The 19,918-nt window shown below is 38.2% G+C and overlaps 1 protein-coding gene across 1 annotated transcript; it reads left to right on the top strand.

Moving 5' to 3' along the window:
• The first annotated feature begins 571 nt into the window (after positions 1-571).
• Positions 572-12,417, top strand: LOC131586168 (solute carrier organic anion transporter family member 1B3-like). The gene is made up of 14 exons (XM_058853022.1): positions 572-720; positions 1,946-2,087; positions 2,174-2,306; positions 3,626-3,741; positions 4,358-4,504; positions 4,621-4,719; positions 6,280-6,525; positions 7,437-7,601; positions 8,140-8,335; positions 9,233-9,395; positions 10,108-10,292; positions 10,885-10,949; positions 11,094-11,211; positions 12,047-12,417. Exons 1-14 carry the CDS (start codon positions 592-594, stop codon positions 12,258-12,260), a joined length of 2,118 nt encoding a protein of 705 aa, XP_058709005.1. The 5' UTR covers positions 572-591; the 3' UTR covers positions 12,261-12,417.
• The last annotated feature ends 7,501 nt before the right edge of the window (positions 12,418-19,918 follow it).

Below are 19,918 nucleotides of genomic sequence, written 5' to 3'. Positions count from 1 at the left end.
CCCTGCATATAATTGCAAGAAGGCAAAAAAACCATGTAATATCCTTACAGGATGTCAGTTAGGTGAAATAATAAATTCTTTTGTCACTAAGAGTTGTTTCCAACAAGCCAGTGTAAAGGAATAAATTGGATGGCACAGCGTTGCTACAGATTTTACCAAATCAATGACTGACTTCTAAGCCTCATGACATGAAAATTTAGAGCTTCCTAGGACTCCCTGTGCTTCAACACTACTGCTTTGTTGACCCTTGTTATTTTTGGAGAGAGACTTTGCCTCTTCCTCTTCTGTCAAAATTGCCTTTTTAGCATTAAAAGATAGGACAAGGTAGAAAGGGGGATGCTTATGTCTCTTAAAAAGAGGTGTCAAAACTAGATACTTCAGAATTTAAACAAATACACTCTTTGAAACATGAAAGCCATTCAGCTAAATTGTTTCAAGTAGAAAGGTTGAGTTTCAGCCTCTCAGCATTTTCCTGTAATTAGTTTCACCAGATTCATCAGTGGTCCTTAAACAACTCTATTTTGGCATATGTGCTTTGGCATTTATTACTGTTTTCTCTTGAGTTCAGATCACCCAGTACAGAAATCAGTCATGACAGTGGAAACCAAACCCAGCAATGTCAATGACTCCAACCAGGAAGCAGACCCTGACCAGCTTTTGGATGATGAAGGAAACAAAAACCCACCAGTCAAAAAGATTTCCTCTTGCACTGGATTGAAGGTTTGGTGCCTTAGCAATATCACCATGAATTACCATTGTTATCTGTTAAGAAATGTTGTTCAAGATGTGACATGACAAATTCCTTCATCCTTGTTCCCCCTGTCTTTTGTGGAACTGGACACACACTGGAGGTACAGGGGATAGTCAGATCTCATCTTTTTTCTAAATAAAATAAAAATTCAGGATCTACCATATTTACTCACAAGTTACTTGTAGGTGGATCCCCATCTTGGTCATTAGAGAGAGGCAGCAGCTTCAAGAGGAAGAGCCAGCCTCAATTAGGTGCCTACAATACACTTGTCTAGAGGTTGCTGTCACCACCAGTCTTGTAGGGTCAAAATAAGGTGAGGTGAACCATATTTCATCAAATGCTTTGTGGCTGGCCTGAGGATTGCATTTTAAAACCCAAATGACCCCATTAATTTTTGTTTGTGTTTTCATGCTTATCAGCAGTTTGTGATTTCAGCCAAGCTCTCTGAGAGCACTGCTGGCATAAGGCACAAAGGGTGATGCTCAGATTTTTTGCCAGTCAAGCTCAGGAAATATAGAACATAGGGCAAACCCCGCGCTTGGGAGATTTTTCTCTTCATTCCTGACAAAAAGAGAGTAAATATACCAAATTTCAAGCTCTTACTTCCCAGATTGGCTTCATTTCTTAGAGTAGATAGTATTTCAATGTCCAAACCTGTATTTACTTTGTTTATTTACCCAAGTTTCTGTTGCATTGGAACTCTTTCCAAGTGAGCAATAAGTCTATTTGTTTTTTAGACTATGTGGAAATATCTGGATAATATTTAAACAAACTTAAACATTTTACCAAATAAATCTTTCTTTGCAAAAGCCACAATGTGTGTTGGTGGAAGCAACAGTCAAACTACCAAGAGCATTAAGCTTTTCCTTGTGAGATATATGGGATATAGATAAAATGCATATTTCAAAATATATCATGTGACACAGAGATTAACTCAATCAGTCACTACTGATTATTCACACATTCCTCATATTGATGTATCATAAAAGCTTGAATAAAGCCTTTATTTTGATGCCAAATTGATTGAAATAAAGAATGTATGAAGTTAAGATTAACCCAAATTTGCCCCTCCAATTTGAGTAACAAATAAATGTTGTGACGGTGACTGCTCCGCACAGTTTTAAATATATTTGAACCCTCTGTGACCAGTTTTCCTGCCTCTACCTCCCATTTTCTGTCTGAATCTTTCCCCAGGTATTTCTGGCTGCTCTGTCATTCAGCTACTTCAGTAAAGCCTTGTCTGGTACGATAATGAAAAGCTCCATCACTCAGATTGAGCGGAGGTTTGACCTGACGTCATCTACCGCAGGTTTCGTCGACAGCAGCTTTGAGATGGGTATTGGATATTCCTTAACACGCAGAAAACTACTCAGAGAAACATGAGGCAGCATCTGGCACTAATTCTGGTTCATTTCCTTGCAGGCAACTTGCTGGTGATTGCATTTGTCAGCTATTTTGGAGCTAAGCTCCATAGGCCCAAAATAATAGCTGTGGGATGCTTTACTATGGCTGTGGGATGCTTTTTATCAGCAATGCCTCATTTCTTCATGGGATAGTAAGTACTAATCATGGTGAATTTGGGTAACTTAACACTGGAGTTTCATTGCACTTTCTGGTTTTTAAATGAAACTTGTTGTATCTTTAGCCTTAGATTTCCAAAGGCCTGTAGAACCTCACTTCCAAGTGCAATGAACCTCACATGGCACACACATCATTATTGTGATGCTGAATGTTCATCTGAAAAATAGAGCTTTTCTGAAGTGAAAGTGCAGCTCCTCGAAAAAATGAGAAAATCACAGTGAATGCTTCAGTTTCCACTCAGGCTTGTTCAGAAAGGAAGCAAAGCATGAAATTATGCTAGAGCTGCAGATGGATGAGTGCTGGTAGAACTCATACCAGGTTTTTCCTTTTCCAAATGCACCTGCCTGGCTAAACTGACTTTCCATATTTGGTTAATTTTCATTTACCTTCTCCAGGCTCAGGGAATTTCCCCATTATGCTCATATGTGATAATGTTTCTAGCTATAACTTGGGCGCAGAGATGACAAATAGAGTGAGACATATTTCTGTTGATTTCTTAAATATATTAGAATAATTTTAGGTATACTCCTGTAAAAAGAAAACTGAAAAATGTTTTCTTTAATGTTAGTGGATCTTGCACTAGAACCAGGCTTTCCATCAGTTTGTCTTTAAGACAGACCATGTATCATACCTGTCTACACTGGGCAACTCACGAACCTGAGCCTGAACATTTGCAGGGGAACTGCTCTGCACTGTGTCTCCTGATGGCTGCTCGTTGTTTCAACCTGGAAAATAAGTCTGACTGGTCTAATAGAGCAAGGGCAATTCCTTGAAGCAGAATGTGTGCATTGCCATGCTGCTCTGCTAAAACTAATTGTACTTTGCCCCTCAGCAGCACTCGTTTCTGGGAGAGGGATCATGTTAAAGCAGCTGAACAGACCAAACACACATCAAAGATGGAAGGGGACCTTTGCTCAAACTCAAGACATTCTTCTCTTTCTCCTTGGCTGTGGGGTCAACACAGGCAGCTCACTTGGACCTGACCATAAATTTAGACACCAAAAATTCAATCCTATTTGAAATACTTTTACAAGCCCTTTTGAATTTTCCAGCTTAAAACATTATGCCCTCCAGACAGAGAATTCTAAGTTTCATTTGTTCTTAATTTTAGCATTTTGTTTTTCTAAAATGCTCTTAAATAATCTTATGTGCTCCTTCAGTAGCCCTTTGAATTTATATTTAATCAAAGATATCTTTAGCTTTAGGGAAACAGCAGCAAAGTGGTTCCATCCCTCCCATGCTGGTGTTTCCCTGGTGAGCACTGCTTCTAAACCTACTGCTGTGTGTTTGCAGCTATAAGTATGAGACAGCACCACATAAAGCTGCTTCAGCCAACTTAACTTCCAGCATAAATCCCTGTTCCCTGCATCAAGATGTGAATGACACTGTCCTGGAAGTCTCACCATCAGGTAAGGAAATGTAAATGAAAGTTCAAAATATGGGAGCTTGTTTCATCCTTGGTTGCAAGGATTCAGCTACCCAGGACCTGGAGTTGGGGAGTGTAAAAACTCCCCATAAAACTGCATAGAGTTTAAGAGAAATAAATGGATATTGCCATTAAATAAATGGATATTGCCATTAAATAAATGGATATTGCCATTATCCTCCTTACAATATGGAATACTACTGTTTTATATGTTGCTTGCATGGGACACAGGTAGAGAATGAGCCAAGCTCTGCACCAGAAACCATCTCAAGCTTCTCACATTAAAGATTCATTATATATGCCAGGTAATATATTTTTGAAAATACCAGTAAGTTATTTTTTAATGAGCATTTTTTCTGATGGGTGATACTTACCTGTGTTTTTTAGAAATCAAATGCAATGGGGGTGGAAGAATGTGTTATTAAAAGATCATGGAAAGTTATCGTGGGGTTGACAGCTTTTCATTTATCTCCTATAAGGAAATATTCTTAATACCTTGATTTCTAATCTATAATCACTTCATGTGCTACGTTTCCTGTGATTTTTCCTTGTTTCCCATTCAAATATTTTATTACAAAGGTGTAAACTGTCATCTGCAGGCTGTGAGAAGGAACCATCATCATATATGTGGATATATATCTTACTGGGGAACATGTTACGTGGGATTGGTGAGACACCAATAACACCCCTGGGCATCTCTTACCTCGATGATTTTGCTAAAGAAGAGAATGTTCCTGTGTATGTAGGTAATCTCAACATGAAATAAACTGAGAAATCAGTGGTGTAAGAGGTCCATCACCCTCTGCAGAAGACAGCATTCAGCCATTAGAGGGTACTAGCATCTGCTTCATTGTATTTTCAGCGTGTTTGCACACAATAGCCATGATGGGCCCTATGTTTGGTTTCCTGTTGGGATCTCTATGTGCAAAACTGTATGTGGATATTGGATTTGTGGATCCAGGTAAGCAAAACAGAGAAAAAGTGAAAGTAAGCAAATACTTGTCCATAAGAATTTCCTATAAACACTTGCATATATTTTCTTTATATTACTTATATTAATGTATTTGAATTATATTTATTTAATTATTTTTATTGTATAATTTATTACAATTTCGCTAAATTACTGAAAGCTTTTAGAGTGAAGGCAGAATTAGACTGGAAACATATTTTGGAAGTGTGCTTTAAGATTAAACGATTCTAATACACAACTCTAAGAATTAGTACCAAGAACTCTCACAGAATCAAGACTTTTTTTCTAAAATGGAATTTTAACAAAAAAGGTTCTGCTAGCACAGCAGCTTTACAGTTTGGGAGAATTGCCCACCCTTTCCATATATATATATATATGTAATATATAAATATATATATATCCATTATATATACATAACATATATATGTTATGTATATATATATATACAATATATATACATAACATATATATATTACATATATATAATGTAATATATAAATATATTACATTATTTACATTTCACATCGTTTTTGCAGCATGCTATACCCTTTTTCTCAGCCCTTGCTTATTCAGATGAACTGAAAACACATGTGTGTATTCACATCTGCACAATGCCAGAGGGCACACAGCAATCCCTGTAAGTGGTGGCTGTGGTCCTTCATCCTGTTCCTCTTCAGTGATCTTGTTTTTCAAGCAGGACAGAGAAGCTTTCAGCTCTTCAGAATCCTGTAGTTAGACAGGTGAAAGATTTTTGTCTCTGCCCTTTGTTAAGACAGTGTTTGATTTTATTTAAGAATAAAGACAGTGAGCCAATTCCAGTCATGCAGTGAAAATTCTTATAATCTTGGTTCCCTACCAAACATGTCAGAATTAAAAATCATAAAAATACAACCAGCTACTCTTATTTTCCTTGCAATACATTTTAAGCCATGGGTAATTTCACTGACGCTACAGAGAATGTCCAATTGCTTAATAGTGACCTACACAATTCAGGAAAGCAGAGGATGGTCTCAGGAGCCAAAAAACACATCAAACTTGAGGTCTGTCTGCCACCCCTTTTGGTTTCCCATGTGTTGGGTAAGGACTTTGGTGTTGCTACGTCTGCCACAAAATATCAGTCAGTGAAAGGTGTAAAAAATGCAGATAAAATAACACTGGACAAACAGGAAAGGCTTCAAACCAAAATAAAGTAAGTTGGGATTAGAATGCTAGGAACAAATTCTTCCCTGTGAGGATGGTAGGGAACAGGAACCAGAGAAGCTGTGGATGCCCCATACCTGGAAGGGTTCAAGGCCAGGTTGGATGGGTCTCAGACCATCCTGCTCAACTGGAAGGTGTCCCTGCCTGCAGGACACCTTCCAAACCAATCTCTGATTGTATAACACTGTTCAGGGTGTGATTCCTGATGCCTTCTCTTCAGGGATGGTCCCTCATTAGATGTTTATTGTTGGAAGTCAGACACTATAAAATGTAGCTGTCATAGAAGAAAAAAGGTTGGGAACATTCAGCTTCTTCACTGGGGTAACTTGCGCCTGTTTTCTTCATTTCTAGGGAGCATCACTATCACCCCACAGGATTCCCGCTGGGTGGGTGCATGGTGGCTTGGCTTTTTAATAGGTGGAGCAACCAGTTTCCTATCTGCTATTCCATTCTGCTTCCTGCCAAAGAGTCTGAAAAAGCCAGAGGAAGCCAATAAGGACAAAACTTCACATGGTCTCCTGGAAAGCACAGGTGCCATGAAGAATAAACTTTCTCCTGAAAAAAAGAAGCCAAGGAAGTGGTCAGCAATGCTGAAAGGCAAGTGTTTCTCATGTTGTATAAATGTGAGAAGCAATAGGCACAACTCATATAGGAAATGTAACAGTTCTGCAAAATATTTTGCCTCCCCTGCACTTCCATCTAAACCAGGCAGCTATCCCCTGGAAAGGAAAGGTCCACCAAAAATTGTTAGAAGTGAAAGAGCTTGTTCAGGACTCTGAGGTTCTGCATGCTTCACCTGAAATAAATCATCACCTGAGTGGCACCTACCTTTAAAATTTTGTGCTGGAAGAAATTTGAACAGTGGAAAAGTGTTCCGGTATCTGAACCTAAAGAAAATATTCAAAGGCTCCTTTTGCAGTGTGGAAAGACAAATTATTCATTTGAGAGAGTTCCTGGAGACTCTGAAGTACATTGATGCCTGATGAAAATACATCAGGCTTGAACAGCTGTCGTTGTGCAGTCCTTAGGCAAAAAAAAAAAAAAAAAAAAAAAAAAAAAAAAAAAAAAAGAAAAAAAAGTGGTAGAAAGGTGATGGAAAGAAGTTGCTTTGCTTCATTTGTCAATTTTTTGTTCAGACCCCAGTGGAAGACACTGGACATCTCCACCAAGGGGGCTCTCACTTAGCCTTGAGCCTGTGATAATATTCGTGCAAGCTGAACAAAATCTGTGCTGTGTGGAGCCCCTTAGTCTTCATGTGCATATCTCAATAGAGCAGCCAGGCCTTTACCCATACTTCTGTCTTCTTTTAGGATTCTCTTCCTGTATCTCAACTTCTGGTGTTTTTCAAGAGCCTGATTTTGCTTTCAAATACCCTCATGCAGATGAAGATCAGTACAACTTGCACTTGGAGAGCTGAGAGCAGGACCTTGCCCTAAGTTTTGCAGGTTACTCACCAGTAATTATGCCATGCATCTTCCAATGCCAACTCATATGTCCCTTTCTTTCAGATTTCTATAACTCCCTGAAAAAAGTACTGGGTAATCGAATGTACTTTACATTTTTGTGTTGCTCACTGTTACAGTTCAGTGGTTTTATTGGTTTCTTGACTTACAAACCAAAGTACATGGAACAGCAGTATGGACAATCTACATCCAAATCCAACTTTCTAATAGGTGAGTTCCACTGTGCAAGGACTGCTTATGCTGTAAGCAGTGCATGGGGGTAAGTTCTGCTGTGCTTTATTTGGGGCTGAATTCCATGCAGAATAGACTGAGGCAGTCTGACCTGAACCTGAATTATAAAAATTATTTTAATTATTATTTATTTAATTATTTTAATTAATATTTATTTAATTATTATTAAAAATTACAGGGTTTTTACTTACGGGATCATAAGAAATTTTTAAGTTATATTCCATTACTTTGCACTTATATTATACTTATAACAAGGGCACCCCAAATATGCAATGAGTGTGGTGTGGGAGTTTTAGTTGCTGAAGCATCTGGGGAGTTCCTTGCAATGGAAGTGGGCTTGGAGGGTTGGCACTTCACAAACAGCTTGTGCAGCCCAGGGGTTGGACTGAGCACAAACCTTTCTGAAGTCATAACAGACCATAAAGCTACCAGGAACAAAAAACTAAGGGCAGACTTTGGCTCTTAAGACTAAAATGATTCTTTAATTCTTACATTCCCCTTCTACAATCTCTTTCAGGAGTGACATCCTTACCTCCTGTAGGTCTTGGCATTTTCCTAGGAGGGCTTATAATGAAAAAGTATAAAATGAGCATCATTGGAGCGACAAAGTTTTCATTTATCATGTCATTTTTGTCCTATGTCATCAGTTTGTTACACTTTTTTGTTGGCTGTGATAACTACTCGGTGGCAGGAATGACAGTGTCCTATCAAGGGTGAGTATAAAATAGAAAAGATTGTGGTTTTCTCCATAGTTCTCAAAAAAGGTACTGTGACATCAAGGCTAAAAGAGAAACATGCTTTTGCAATGCTTGAAAGACAGTGAACACTGCCACATGTCACTGGGGTAGTTTTGTTGGTCAGCAGAGTGTCAGCCTGACAAAGCCCAGTGCTGGTTAAAGATTAATTAGGAATTGCATCATTAGCAATGTAGGTTGTTTTGCTGGGGATGGGTGGGTATTTCTGTGCAATATTTTCACTAGGAATGTAAATGGTGGGCCAGGGAATATGCTTAGGAATTAGGAATTATGCTTAGGAAGCACTGGGATGAAAAAATGGCAAGCACGTAAATTTTATTTACCTAGAAAGGAGAAGATAAATGAAGACATATCTTTTTGCTCAATACACAAAGAATTACTGAAAGCAAAAGAAAAGAACTGCATTCTTCATATCCTCTATGAAAAATTCAGCTAGGCTTTAAGAGAGGAGTATTTTTTAACTACAGAGACCAGGAGATCTGGTTTCTGTCCTTGGTGCATTTTTACCAACCAATAAAGATATACTTGATAAGACTGTTGTAACTCTTGCTAGCTCTAAAATCAGTTAGGGGGAAGTTCAACTGACCTTTCTCTTTTCTGTCTACATCTGTAAAATCAGTAGCAGTGTTTGGGGTTTTTTTTAAATTCTCTATAATCTAGTAATCACTTTAATATCAGTGCAAGGAGGGTGGAATCTCAAATAGACCAATAGAGATGTAGAAACTCAGCTGTGAGAACTTGTCCTGGGCATATGAGGAGGGTTTCAGAACAGCAGCACTGTCACACAGAAGGGACTTCACTGACTTCAGCACTGAATTAAAAATTTCTTACACTTGTCTGAACTTAACTTCCAAGCAACCCCATTCCGTACCACAACAATTCCTTATTTTCTGAATGCAACTCTCACTGCAAATGTGCCTCCAATGTGTGGGATCCTGTGTGTGGAGCCAATGGAATCACCTATGTTTCGGCGTGTCTGGCTGGGTGCGAGGTTTCCGTGGGACATGGAAAGAACACAGTAAGACCCTGCTTTGGTTTCCAAGGTTTCTAACCTGCTTATTTTCCATGCAACATCACAGATTTAGTAGGATAATGCATTTTTGGAAAATCAGAGTTACTGGGGACTAGTCAGTAAGGTATTTTTGATTTCTGGCTACAAACAGCACAGAAAAGAGATATTTCTCTGAGTTATTGCACATTAAGCAAAAAGCTCTAGCTCTGTGTTCTAGATATTAACTTTTGTCATCTCTAGGTTGAGCACAAGAGGGGGAAACACACAAATCAAATGATTTCATGTTGCCTGAAGGTTGTCCATAGGCTTTGCCTTTCATAAACATAATTTTGGCTGCCCTGAGGCTTAACCTAACAGTTGAAGATAGAGTAGTATCTTCCCTGCTAGTGATCATTAATGTTTAAGTATGAAAAATGGGTTAAGAAAAGGCAGCTTGCTTCCTCCATGTGAGACTTTGGGATATCAGGAAACTGCTTCTTCTTCTTCTGGGTGACTGATTTTTGCTTGGCATGGAGTGCTGGAGATAATGCCCAGAGTGCCAAAGTTCCAGTCCATGGATGTAAACCTTCATTGTGCTGTGCCATCTGCATGTTTCCTGATGCCAGGTGGTCACTCCAGAACATAAATGGTCTAGAGCCGTCTCTTTACTCTGTTTTCTCTCCAACAGAATCCCCATTTCATGAGCAGTGTCCTACCAAAACTCTTTTGTGTCTTCCAGGTCTTCCATAACTGCAGATGTCTTGAAATCAACAGTTCATGGGTAGGAAACAATTCTGCCACCATGGGACAATGTCCAAAAAGCGATGATTGTTCGATGAAGTTCATTTATTACACAGTAATACAAGTTATAGGTGGCTTTTGCTACGCCCTGGGAGCCACTCCTGCATACATGATTATATTTAGGTGAGTACAGCAGGCTGTTTATCAAAGGCTTTCTAGTGAGGCTTTCAAAGTCATGTTTGGTTCTTTACCTTAGGGAAAAAAAGGACTTTCCTGCTCATCAGGAGCTGTAGTGGTAGGACAAGGAGTAATGGGTTCAAACTGAAAGAGGGAAAGTTTAGGTTAGAAGAAATTCCTCCCTGTGAGGGTGGTGAGGCCCTGGCACAGAGAAGCTGTGACTGCCCCATCCCTGGAAGCGTTCCAGGTCAGGTTGGATGGGGCTCTGAGTAAGTGAGGGAAATGTATGCCCAAGAGTGAAGATAATTAGAGTCCATTTCCGTAAGAAAAAGGCTCTGATTATGACTTTAAAAGTTCAAGTCCTTAATTATGCAGAGGGAATGGACCTTCCAGCAGCTATTTGATGGAAATCAGCAGACAAATTCACCTTTTTCATACCACTTAACACACTGCAGCAGAGGAAGGAAGCACTCTTCTCTCAAATTTTGGCTTTCCATCAACAAGAGTAATAAATTCAGGTTATTTAATAGCAGTTTAATAGGCATGTCTAAGCACTAAATAGGCCAACACTTCTTACTTATACCTCTTTTTTTTTCAGATGTGTTCAGCCAGAGCTCAAAGCTCTCGCAGTTGGTCTGTACACACTCATCATGAGAACGCTGGGTAAGAGAAATCACCGCAGAGCCCAACCCACCTCGTGCCGCCCTCAAAGTGTGCAATCACCACTAAGGAAATATAAAGCTGATTTCTGAGAAGATGTCCTTCCCTGTGAAACCTTGTCCCATTTTTTTGCCTGTCTCCTTGCAGCTGGGATTCCAGCACCGGTTTATTTCGGTGCAGCGATCGACAAGACATGCTTGAAATGGGGAAGCACCAGCTGTGGGAAGCGAGGGGCTTGCAGGCTCTATGACTCCATTACAAACAGGTAAAGCAAATTAGGGCACAAAAACCCTCTCTGTGGAAGGACATGCTTGGTTCACTCACACTTTAGTGTGTGACCCAAAATCATGGTCAGATACTAACCCTGGGCTCAACTTTAAGTCGGTCCAGAATTCCTGAAATTGAAAAAAGCTCAAGATCAAATGTTAAACTCTTCATTCTTAGTCAGTTTCCATGTTGTACAAAAGAAATTTAATATCCATGACAGAGATATCTGGAATGAACTGTGTATTCTTCATATACTTAGAGCCAATTAAAAATACCTCAGACTTTAGGTTTTACCATGAAGAGGAAAGTTACCCTAATTTACCTTATTTGCAGGTAGTTTGTTCACACTGGCAAGAATGTTAATGCTGTGCATTGGCCACTTTTGAGATAAAAGCCCATGAAGGAATATTGTACTGAGTAGCTGTAGATGTTGGTGAAACCCAAACTCTATCAGTCTCCTGAGGGACCACTCCATAGATTTTTCTCTGTTTCACTCAAGCCTTGGCCATTTCTGATGTTTTTTATTTTTACATACAATAGACCATGCTGGTGACCTCAAAATACTTCCTGCCCTAAAGAATCTAAAGCTTTAAAGTGATCCAAGAATCTTCCAAAAAAAAAAAAAAAGGAATTATCAGTTCCTTCAGAGAAGTTTTGCAAGTAAAAATGTCCAGTTTTTGGTATCATTCACAAACAATGAGTTTTAATGTCTTTGCTTGAGTTTTTTTTTTTATATATATATGTAAGGGAGCCTTGAAAGCCGTTAAATTATTTTTTTCAGTGTTTTTGTAAAATTCAATGCCTGGCCCAATCTTCTATGCTCTGTCCCACAGGTATGTCTTCCTTGGTTTAGGAGCAGTTTTAAGAGGTCCTTCCTACTTGGTTGGAATAATTTTTTATATATTGCTAAAGAAACACTTTCAAAATAAGAACTCCAAGCCTCTAGAGAATGGACAAGAAGATGCTGCTATGAATAAAGAAGACAATTGCAAGATCAAAGAGCGTTTGCCAGGTTCTTCTGATGCAGAGAATGAATCCTCTATTTAGAAAGCAATTTAGACCAGTGGCATGTGAACCAGGTCAGCTTCTTTTAGAAGTGCCATTCAAAATGCTGTGAGTAACTAAATAATAAATAATAACCCTGTACAGAAAGCATAACTAATAGCAAAACTGCAAACAACAACAATAAACACTAACAAACAAGTATGGAAGTGCTTTATGTGTACCTGATTACCAGTAGCAGAACAAGTTACACAAACAGAACCAGATTCTCAACTAAGAAAAACCTCCTTGCCAGTTCTGACAGAGCCAGTCTGCTTTTTTATATTTTTAGTGGGATCAAAGATGCTGCCAGAACATCCACATGCCAAAGACCCACAAAAGGTGATCCTGATCCTGTATGCAGATCCATGCAGGGGACTGACATAGGCAAGAAAAGCTCAAGTCTAGGATGAGCTTTCTGATTTCATCAAATTCAATCAAAATTCACAGTAAGCCAAAGCATTTAAGCCAAGCACCTCACTGAATTGCATCATTGCACCTGGTTTTCATCTCAAAATTGGCAAAAGCAGTATTTTTCCAGGAAGCATTCTGTCCTACCTGGGCTGAAAAAGTTATGCCTGCTCGAAACAACACACGTGTTCACAAAGACAATCGTTTGGTTGGTTTTTTTAAAAGTCTCCGAGCCAGGGAAATTAATTTGATTTTTAATTAATTAAATTAAATTAATTAATTTAATGAATTTAATTTAAAAATACTTTTTTTATCATTATTTTTTTTTTAATTCAAAAGATTCTGAGACACCAGAAGTACTCGTGGCTGTGTTGAGATGCCAGGCAGGGTCCGGCAGAGGGCACTGAAATGACAGCGCTGCTCACAATGACTATCGCAGATATCGATGTGTTCTTCACATTCACTTTTGGTTATTCCGGGAGAAATTCATCATCAGGCAGGAAAAACACCCATCCACGTTTCCACACACCTTAAAATTCCCTCGGATCATCTACTTTAGCTCCTGTACTCAAAGCTGCCTTTGTGCATCCGTTGGTTTGCTCTCGCTGTGCTCACATCTCCTGGAGCTTGACAACTTGTTATTGCTTTAAATAAAAAGGTGAGCATTTGAGTACCATTTCACAACAGGACGGCTGATCATTTAAAATAGATGCCCAAGGCTCAGTGGGATATGGTTAATAGATTAAAAATTTAAAAATAATAAAAAATAAAAAAAAAAAATTAAAAATTCTGTTGAGCAAAATGCTAAATTGTTCTGAAATGTGTTGTCTGTAATGACCATCACTGAGCAGTCATTGCAGCAGCTGAAGGGAGAAGACTGGGACTTTTTTCCAAATGAAGTGGTATTTACTGAAGGTAGAGATGCTCCAGCCATCCAAACTGGAGAAATTATTTATTTTTCTTTAGCCTGGAGAAAATGAGGCTCAGGGCAACCTTGTGGCTCTCTAAAACTCCCTGACAGGAGGGTGTAGTCAGGCTCTTCTCCCACGTAACCAGCAAGAGGACAAGGATGAAAGGTCTCAAGCTGTGCCAGGGGAGGTTCAGCTTGGGCATCAGGAATAGTTTCTTGACAGAAATGCTTGGAACAGACTGCCCACCCACAGCAGGCGTGGAATCACCACCCCCAGAAGAAACACACCAAAAGTGACACGCTGTCAACTGCAACATAAATTTCCATTGTTCAGTGCTTCTTGCACAATGGGCAAGAGGAAAACATAGAAAAAGAATGAAAGTCTTTTCTTATCTTACTATCTGTGTCTAAAAGCAGATGAGGGAATTATTTTTATCTTTTCTGTTAGTGCTCAGGAAAATAAGTGTGTGGAATCTTCCCCACTTTTTAGGAAGTACCTGATGTCCAAAATCAATACAGAAATACTTTTTATATTTTTTAGCTAAATATGCTTTGCTTAAGGTCTTTCCCTTTTGTTTTTTTTAATATCTCCTCTCCAAGACAAAGCTGGAACACATTAAAAAAAAAAAAAAAAAAAAAAAGTGGTTTTCCACTTCTTGATATTTATGTCTGAACTATTGCAAAACATGAGAAAGGTTCATTCTTTTTTTACATGGTGCATACCCATGGATGTTGCCATAGGTTTATTCCGGAGTAGAATCTACAGGCAGTAAAATACATCACAGATATATGACACAAAGAGAAAAAAAATCTGTCAGATTTGTTTTGGTGACAAGGCCTCTACTGATGCAAATCCATCAGGTGTGAATAATTTGACCGTCCAGTCTAGGAGGTGAACTCATTAGTTGTCATCTAAAGCAGTGTTAAATGTTGTCACTATTTTTTTCTTAAACTTCAGAATTTATCAAATGATTTCTTGGCAAAATGCCTTTCTGTCAAGCATTATATCCAGTGCAGCAGAACAACAGAACTGACTTCAGTTTCAAACAAACATACATGTTTTCCTTTCTATGAAAACTCTTGGAATTTAAAAGATAACATAAATTTAATGCATCAGGGTGAAATATGAAAACATAAGGGACAGCCTAGAATTCTTCAAGCCCACCCTGAGTGCCCCGTGGGATTAGGGCCACATCCCTGAGCAGGGATGGATGTTGTGTTCAACTCACTTCAAGGATAAATCTCTCATATGCAGTCAGATCTCTCAAGTCTTTCAAAATAACAATTTCTTTGCTGCATTCACCTGAAATCCTAGCAGCTATCAATTATTTTCAAAAGATACCTGCAGTAACAGCACTAATTAATTTGCTCTTTCTTATGCATGCTTTCTGGAATTCCTTACTTACACTAAGTAGCTGCAAGTATTTACTTGCAAAAGCTCCTTAGTTTCCAATTATTCATACTATTCTTTTTATTTTTTCCCTTCTTGAAAACAGATTTTGAAGGAGAATTCAATAGCTGACTCATTTCTGAATCATCATTAATTTCAGCCCACTAGTCTTTTTTTAATCCTCATTAAAATACACAGGATTTGAAGTTGTTTGTTGTTTTCCTTGACTTCAGGAATGCACTGAGTTGGTTAAAAAGAAGCATTATGGAGAGTAAGAAATGCTTTTGCCATCCAGGTCTCACAAATGCCCTTATTCCAGGGAATTTGACAAATTCTCCAGGGATATGGGAAATTCAGCAGTTACTTCTGAAAGTCATCCAAGCATTAGTAGGTCTAGAAGACCTGTCTTTGGGTCAGTTGTCATCATCTCTGTATTGATGAGACTAATGGAGAAGGGATTCACTTTCCAGTCAGTTTGAACTTGCAAAAAAATATTAATATTTGAATGGAAAGAAGCAGCAATTTCTTGAACAAATATGCTCCTGTTGATCCCTAAAAGGTTTGGGAGGACTGAACATTTCAATAAATGTAGAACTGCAGAACAAAACTGACGTGGCAGCACATACCTAAGGAAGTATGGATGGGCCAAAATCAAAATAAAAATGTGTCAAATTGATGTATCACCTGAATTATTCTACCTCTGAAAAACAGATGAAATGGTGAAAACAGTTACCAAAACACAGTGCAGAGAGCACACATGGGCTGTCTCTGCAAGACATCAGCTCTTGGGTGTTATTTTGAAAGCTGAATTAAGAGAGCAAAGAAAAAGGACTGGAAATACAAGGAACAGAAATGATTACAGAAACGAGACTAAATTGGTCCAACATTTGGTGTTAACAATGAAAATCTGCAAATAACCCAGCCCACTTGATTCAAAAAAAGGGGACCTTTGGGCAGGGACTGCAGGCAGGGTTGGGATTGTTTGTGTTGATGCAGGAGTGAGTTTCTGCATTGTGCAGCTTGAAAGAGAAAATCCTGTTAAGGAATTACTTCCCTACTTGTAATCACTTCTTTCTAAGTTGCTGCAACTTACCCTCTGCAGTGACAGCTCAGTGATCAGCATGAACTATTTTTGTTCCTTTATGCTCCTCAGTTTTTCTCTCAGAAGATGTCCTCTGGGATCTACAGAAAAAAAGTGGAAATCTTGGTATCTCCACCAAACTTTCCATTTGTATCTTCAGCTCTTAGGTCAGTCTCCATCAACACCACAGAGTCAGAGGAGAGAGAAAAACTGAGCTGGAAATAACAATTCTTTATTACACATAAACATTTGAATGATCTGATGTGAGAAGAAGTGTTCTTTATCTTCCAAGGTAGATATTTTTGACACACCGAAGTTGAACAGACTACCTTGGCATTTGGGATGTTTGCATTCACTTCCTCACTCTGTTACATCTTATTTCTTCAGTCAATAAATGCAAGCTAGGTAAAATAACATGTTCCAAAGCACTTACAAACAAGATTTTTAAGTTAAACTTCTAAGTCAAAATTTGTCTTTCAGGTTTACTTTATAATCATATCCCAGTGGATGCAGGTTCCAAAAAGCTTAACTCACATTCACTAATGAAACAGGACTGTGTAAGTGCTTTAAAAGCCTCTATTTGTACGAGTTAGATGACAGCAAACACACAAGGAAGGAAGTGCTTCAGGATATATTTCCTACTCAAAAGAGATACAGCTTCAAAAATCAGGATGTTATATCATTTATTAACAGTTATTGAGATGTTCCCTCCTTCTGGGTGAGCTTTGCATGTCTGACAAATTATATAACTTATAAGCTATATAAGCATTATATATAATAATATTATTATAAACATTATTTTATCTGAAGTTCCCACCCTTTCATTTCTTCACCAAAGAGTAATTTTTGCCTGGACACAACAGTTTTGGCACTGGAATTTTAGCTTTGATTCATTGAGCTTCAAATGACAGTGGTTATGAACATTTCAGTTTCCAGCCCAGCATTTTGGCTTTCTGTCCAATCACCCTCCCAGAATCTGCAGCAGGTGCCTTTTTCAGCACTGGAACTGAAATCCAGCTGGATTCAGTATTTTCAGCTCACTCAGCTGTGATTATACCTTTGACTGCAATGTAAAACTCCTCCTGTTTGGGAGACTGGTTCATAACTTTATGATCTAGCCATTTTTCCACTCAAAATAAGGTCAGGTATTGGCGGGTTAAAGCAGAAATGAGATTGGAACACTCAGGGATTGGCAAACATTCATGATCTTTGGAGGGGTTGAACCTGTTTGTGTGCTTGCTCTGAAATGACACCTTAAAAAACCCTGAAAAATAGAAGTTAAAATGTTTTTGAGGTGTCCTGAATTTAATTTTTTTTTCTTAAAGAAAGGCTTTATTCAGTAAGCCTGGTACTAGATTTATTCAGACTTCTGAGTACTGATTATTTTAAACTCAAAATTGTTACCCAAATTACTTAAAATAGGACACCCCAAAATTAAATTCTTCCTCTAAACTTATTATCATCTTTTTTAAGATGCAGATCATACTTATAAGCATTGACAGGAAACTTTTTCACAGTCTCCTAAAGCAAGCTCTTCTCTTCATTTGCAATTTTATTCATGTGCTGAAGTGTTCCACTCTGCAAACCAGGTATCCTGATGAGCCATTCTCCAACTGATATAATATTATATGTGGCCATTATAATCTCATGTTATTCATACCTTCTACTGGCTGTGAAGAATAAAATTCTATATAGAAATCTATCTATCTGTTATGTTTAGGAAATGGTTTTCTGACCCAAGCACCTGCAGCTTTAAAAAAAAAAATAAAAAAATTGAAGCAATCAATACAGAAAATCTGGCAGGACCCCTGATTTATTTCAGATTATAATATTATCATTATTATTATACCTATTACCTGCTATTAGTACAGGAGTAATATTTCAGGTTTCATTGATCTTGTCAGCTAAGCCAGGACTCAGCACAAAGTCTGTGATTATGTGACCTGGTGTAATGCTAATTTTAGAGGTAATAATATGTAACATTGGTGTTCCGTTGATAAGATGATATTAAAATAAATATGCATCCAAATGAGATTAAGTCATTTATGGTTTTTGCTGATAACAAGAGCGCTCATTCATTAATGTAGCAATATCTCCTGCTGAGAAACGTAAACTCTTCTGATGATTTCCCACCTGGTGATTTTAGAGAAGAAAATTCTGCATTTTATAGAAATGCCTTATAGTGCAAAACAGCTGAGGAGATGAATTATTGAGGTTTGACAGTCACTGACTCAGAATGCCTCTGATTTAAGATGCAGATCAGTTATAAGAATTTTAGTAATACTTCCCAGATATTTTTCCTGTAAAATGTAATTTTTTTCTGACCAAATCTCAAGGATTCCATCAGAATATTTTGTCACAACCTGTATTTCTCTTGTAACAATTACTTTATTGCCCCTCATTTACGTTCATTAAACTGATCTACAGAAATCTGATGACCTGTTGCTTTCTGATATTCTTAATCACTCAAGACTTACTTTGTTTTTCACTAAAACTGGTAATCACATTACAGCATGTTTAGAACACCTAACCCAAAAAACAGTACTTAGTCCTATTGGAAAACAATCCTCAACTTGAACTGTGATTTATTTATGTTTATCTAGTTCAGAATAAATACATTAATTAAATAGAAAGTAACACTGAAGAAAAAAAAACATTTGATTCAGATCTATATTAACAATTTCAGCTGGAAAAAACTTTGACTATATTTCAAACTTGAGGAAAGCAAAATGACTGTACTCCACAGTGAAAACTGGTAGACTAAATCTAATGTTACCACTCTCCTATGTTATAAAAACATTTTGAATGCTTTGAATTTCAGTTGACAGCCTGAGGTATTTTCTGTTTATTCTGCAACAACAAGTACTTTATTCCCAACTTATTTTTGTGCCAGAATAGACAGGAGTTGTTGATAATGGGTACACAACAGCCATAGGAGGGCTTGGGTTTTGATGATCCTAATGCATACAGAAAACTCTGGGTTTAGAGATGCTGGGTTTGTTTCTATTTCTTTGATAAACAACTAGAAAACATCATAAAACCAGGTAGTCATAGGTCATTATGTCTGTTCAATTGTGTATCTAAAAGCAAAGAAATGCCAGATAACTGAGCTGTCTTCTGTCCTGTGTTGCTATTCTGACAGGACTTTGAAAGTGCCATTGAAGAGCTTTTTGATATCCTCAAAGAAGAGTTGGGTAAACACAGGACTCATGCCCTTAAATCTCCTGCAGTCTGATGAAAACTCACTGCCTTTTATTTGTCCATGGATTTTAGCAGACTTACCATGATTTATGGCCCACCAAGCTCTCTATAATGACCCCTAAACTACATGGTTTGTAGTCTGTATTTGAAAGCACGCCTAGCTTGGTAGAGGTGCAAATGTGCCTCCAGAATGGCTTTCTTGGTTAGCAGTTTCTCTTATGAACTTGGAAGACAGCAGGTTTTTCTTCCTTCCTGGAGGATTTTCCCAGTGGTGGAGCTCAGAGACATCACAGCTGTCACACAGGAGATAGCAGTTTTGATCCTAGGGTCAGTAATGTGATTTTGTCAAACCAGAGTCCCAGGGCCCCCTCTGCTTCTCAGCCTGGTGAAGCCTTGCCTTTGTAGCAGAGGAATTAAAAAGGGAGAATGTCTTTACTTCTTCTCTGTTGTGAGAAGCAAGGAGACAAAAAGCTTTCGGAAAATGCCACTTGATTGACCACCTATTTAATTTTTTGCATGTTCTGTACTAGCTGGCTGCTGTACAAGCTGCTCCCTTGAAGAAATTTCTACCTTCTGTTCCCAGGAGATTGCTAGGTTTGCACTCAAAAAACAGTAGATGCTGGAAACACAGGGAAGTGAGACAGCCTTGGAGTTGTCAGAATACAGAGTGA

This window comes from Poecile atricapillus, chromosome 18 (genome assembly GCF_030490865.1).
Source record: "Poecile atricapillus isolate bPoeAtr1 chromosome 18, bPoeAtr1.hap1, whole genome shotgun sequence".
In the NCBI taxonomy this organism is placed as follows: Eukaryota; Metazoa; Chordata; class Aves; order Passeriformes; family Paridae; genus Poecile; species Poecile atricapillus.
The sequence above is the reverse complement of the archived record's forward strand: the minus strand, read 5'-3'. Positions and strand labels throughout refer to the sequence as shown.

What these genes read in the sequence shown, in the direction of transcription:
- LOC131586168 (XM_058853022.1), top strand. Translation starts at nt 592, where the DNA reads ATGACAGTGGAAACCAAACCCAGCAATGTCAATGACTCCAACCAGGAA. An exon ending in TATTGGATTTGTGGATCCAG is followed by an intron (nt 4,720 to 6,279) that starts GTAAGCAAAACA and finishes CTTCATTTCTAG; the next exon opens with GGAGCATCACTATCACCCCA. An exon ending in TGGGACATGGAAAGAACACA is followed by an intron (nt 9,396 to 10,107) that starts GTAAGACCCTGC and finishes TGTGTCTTCCAG; the next exon opens with GTCTTCCATAACTGCAGATG.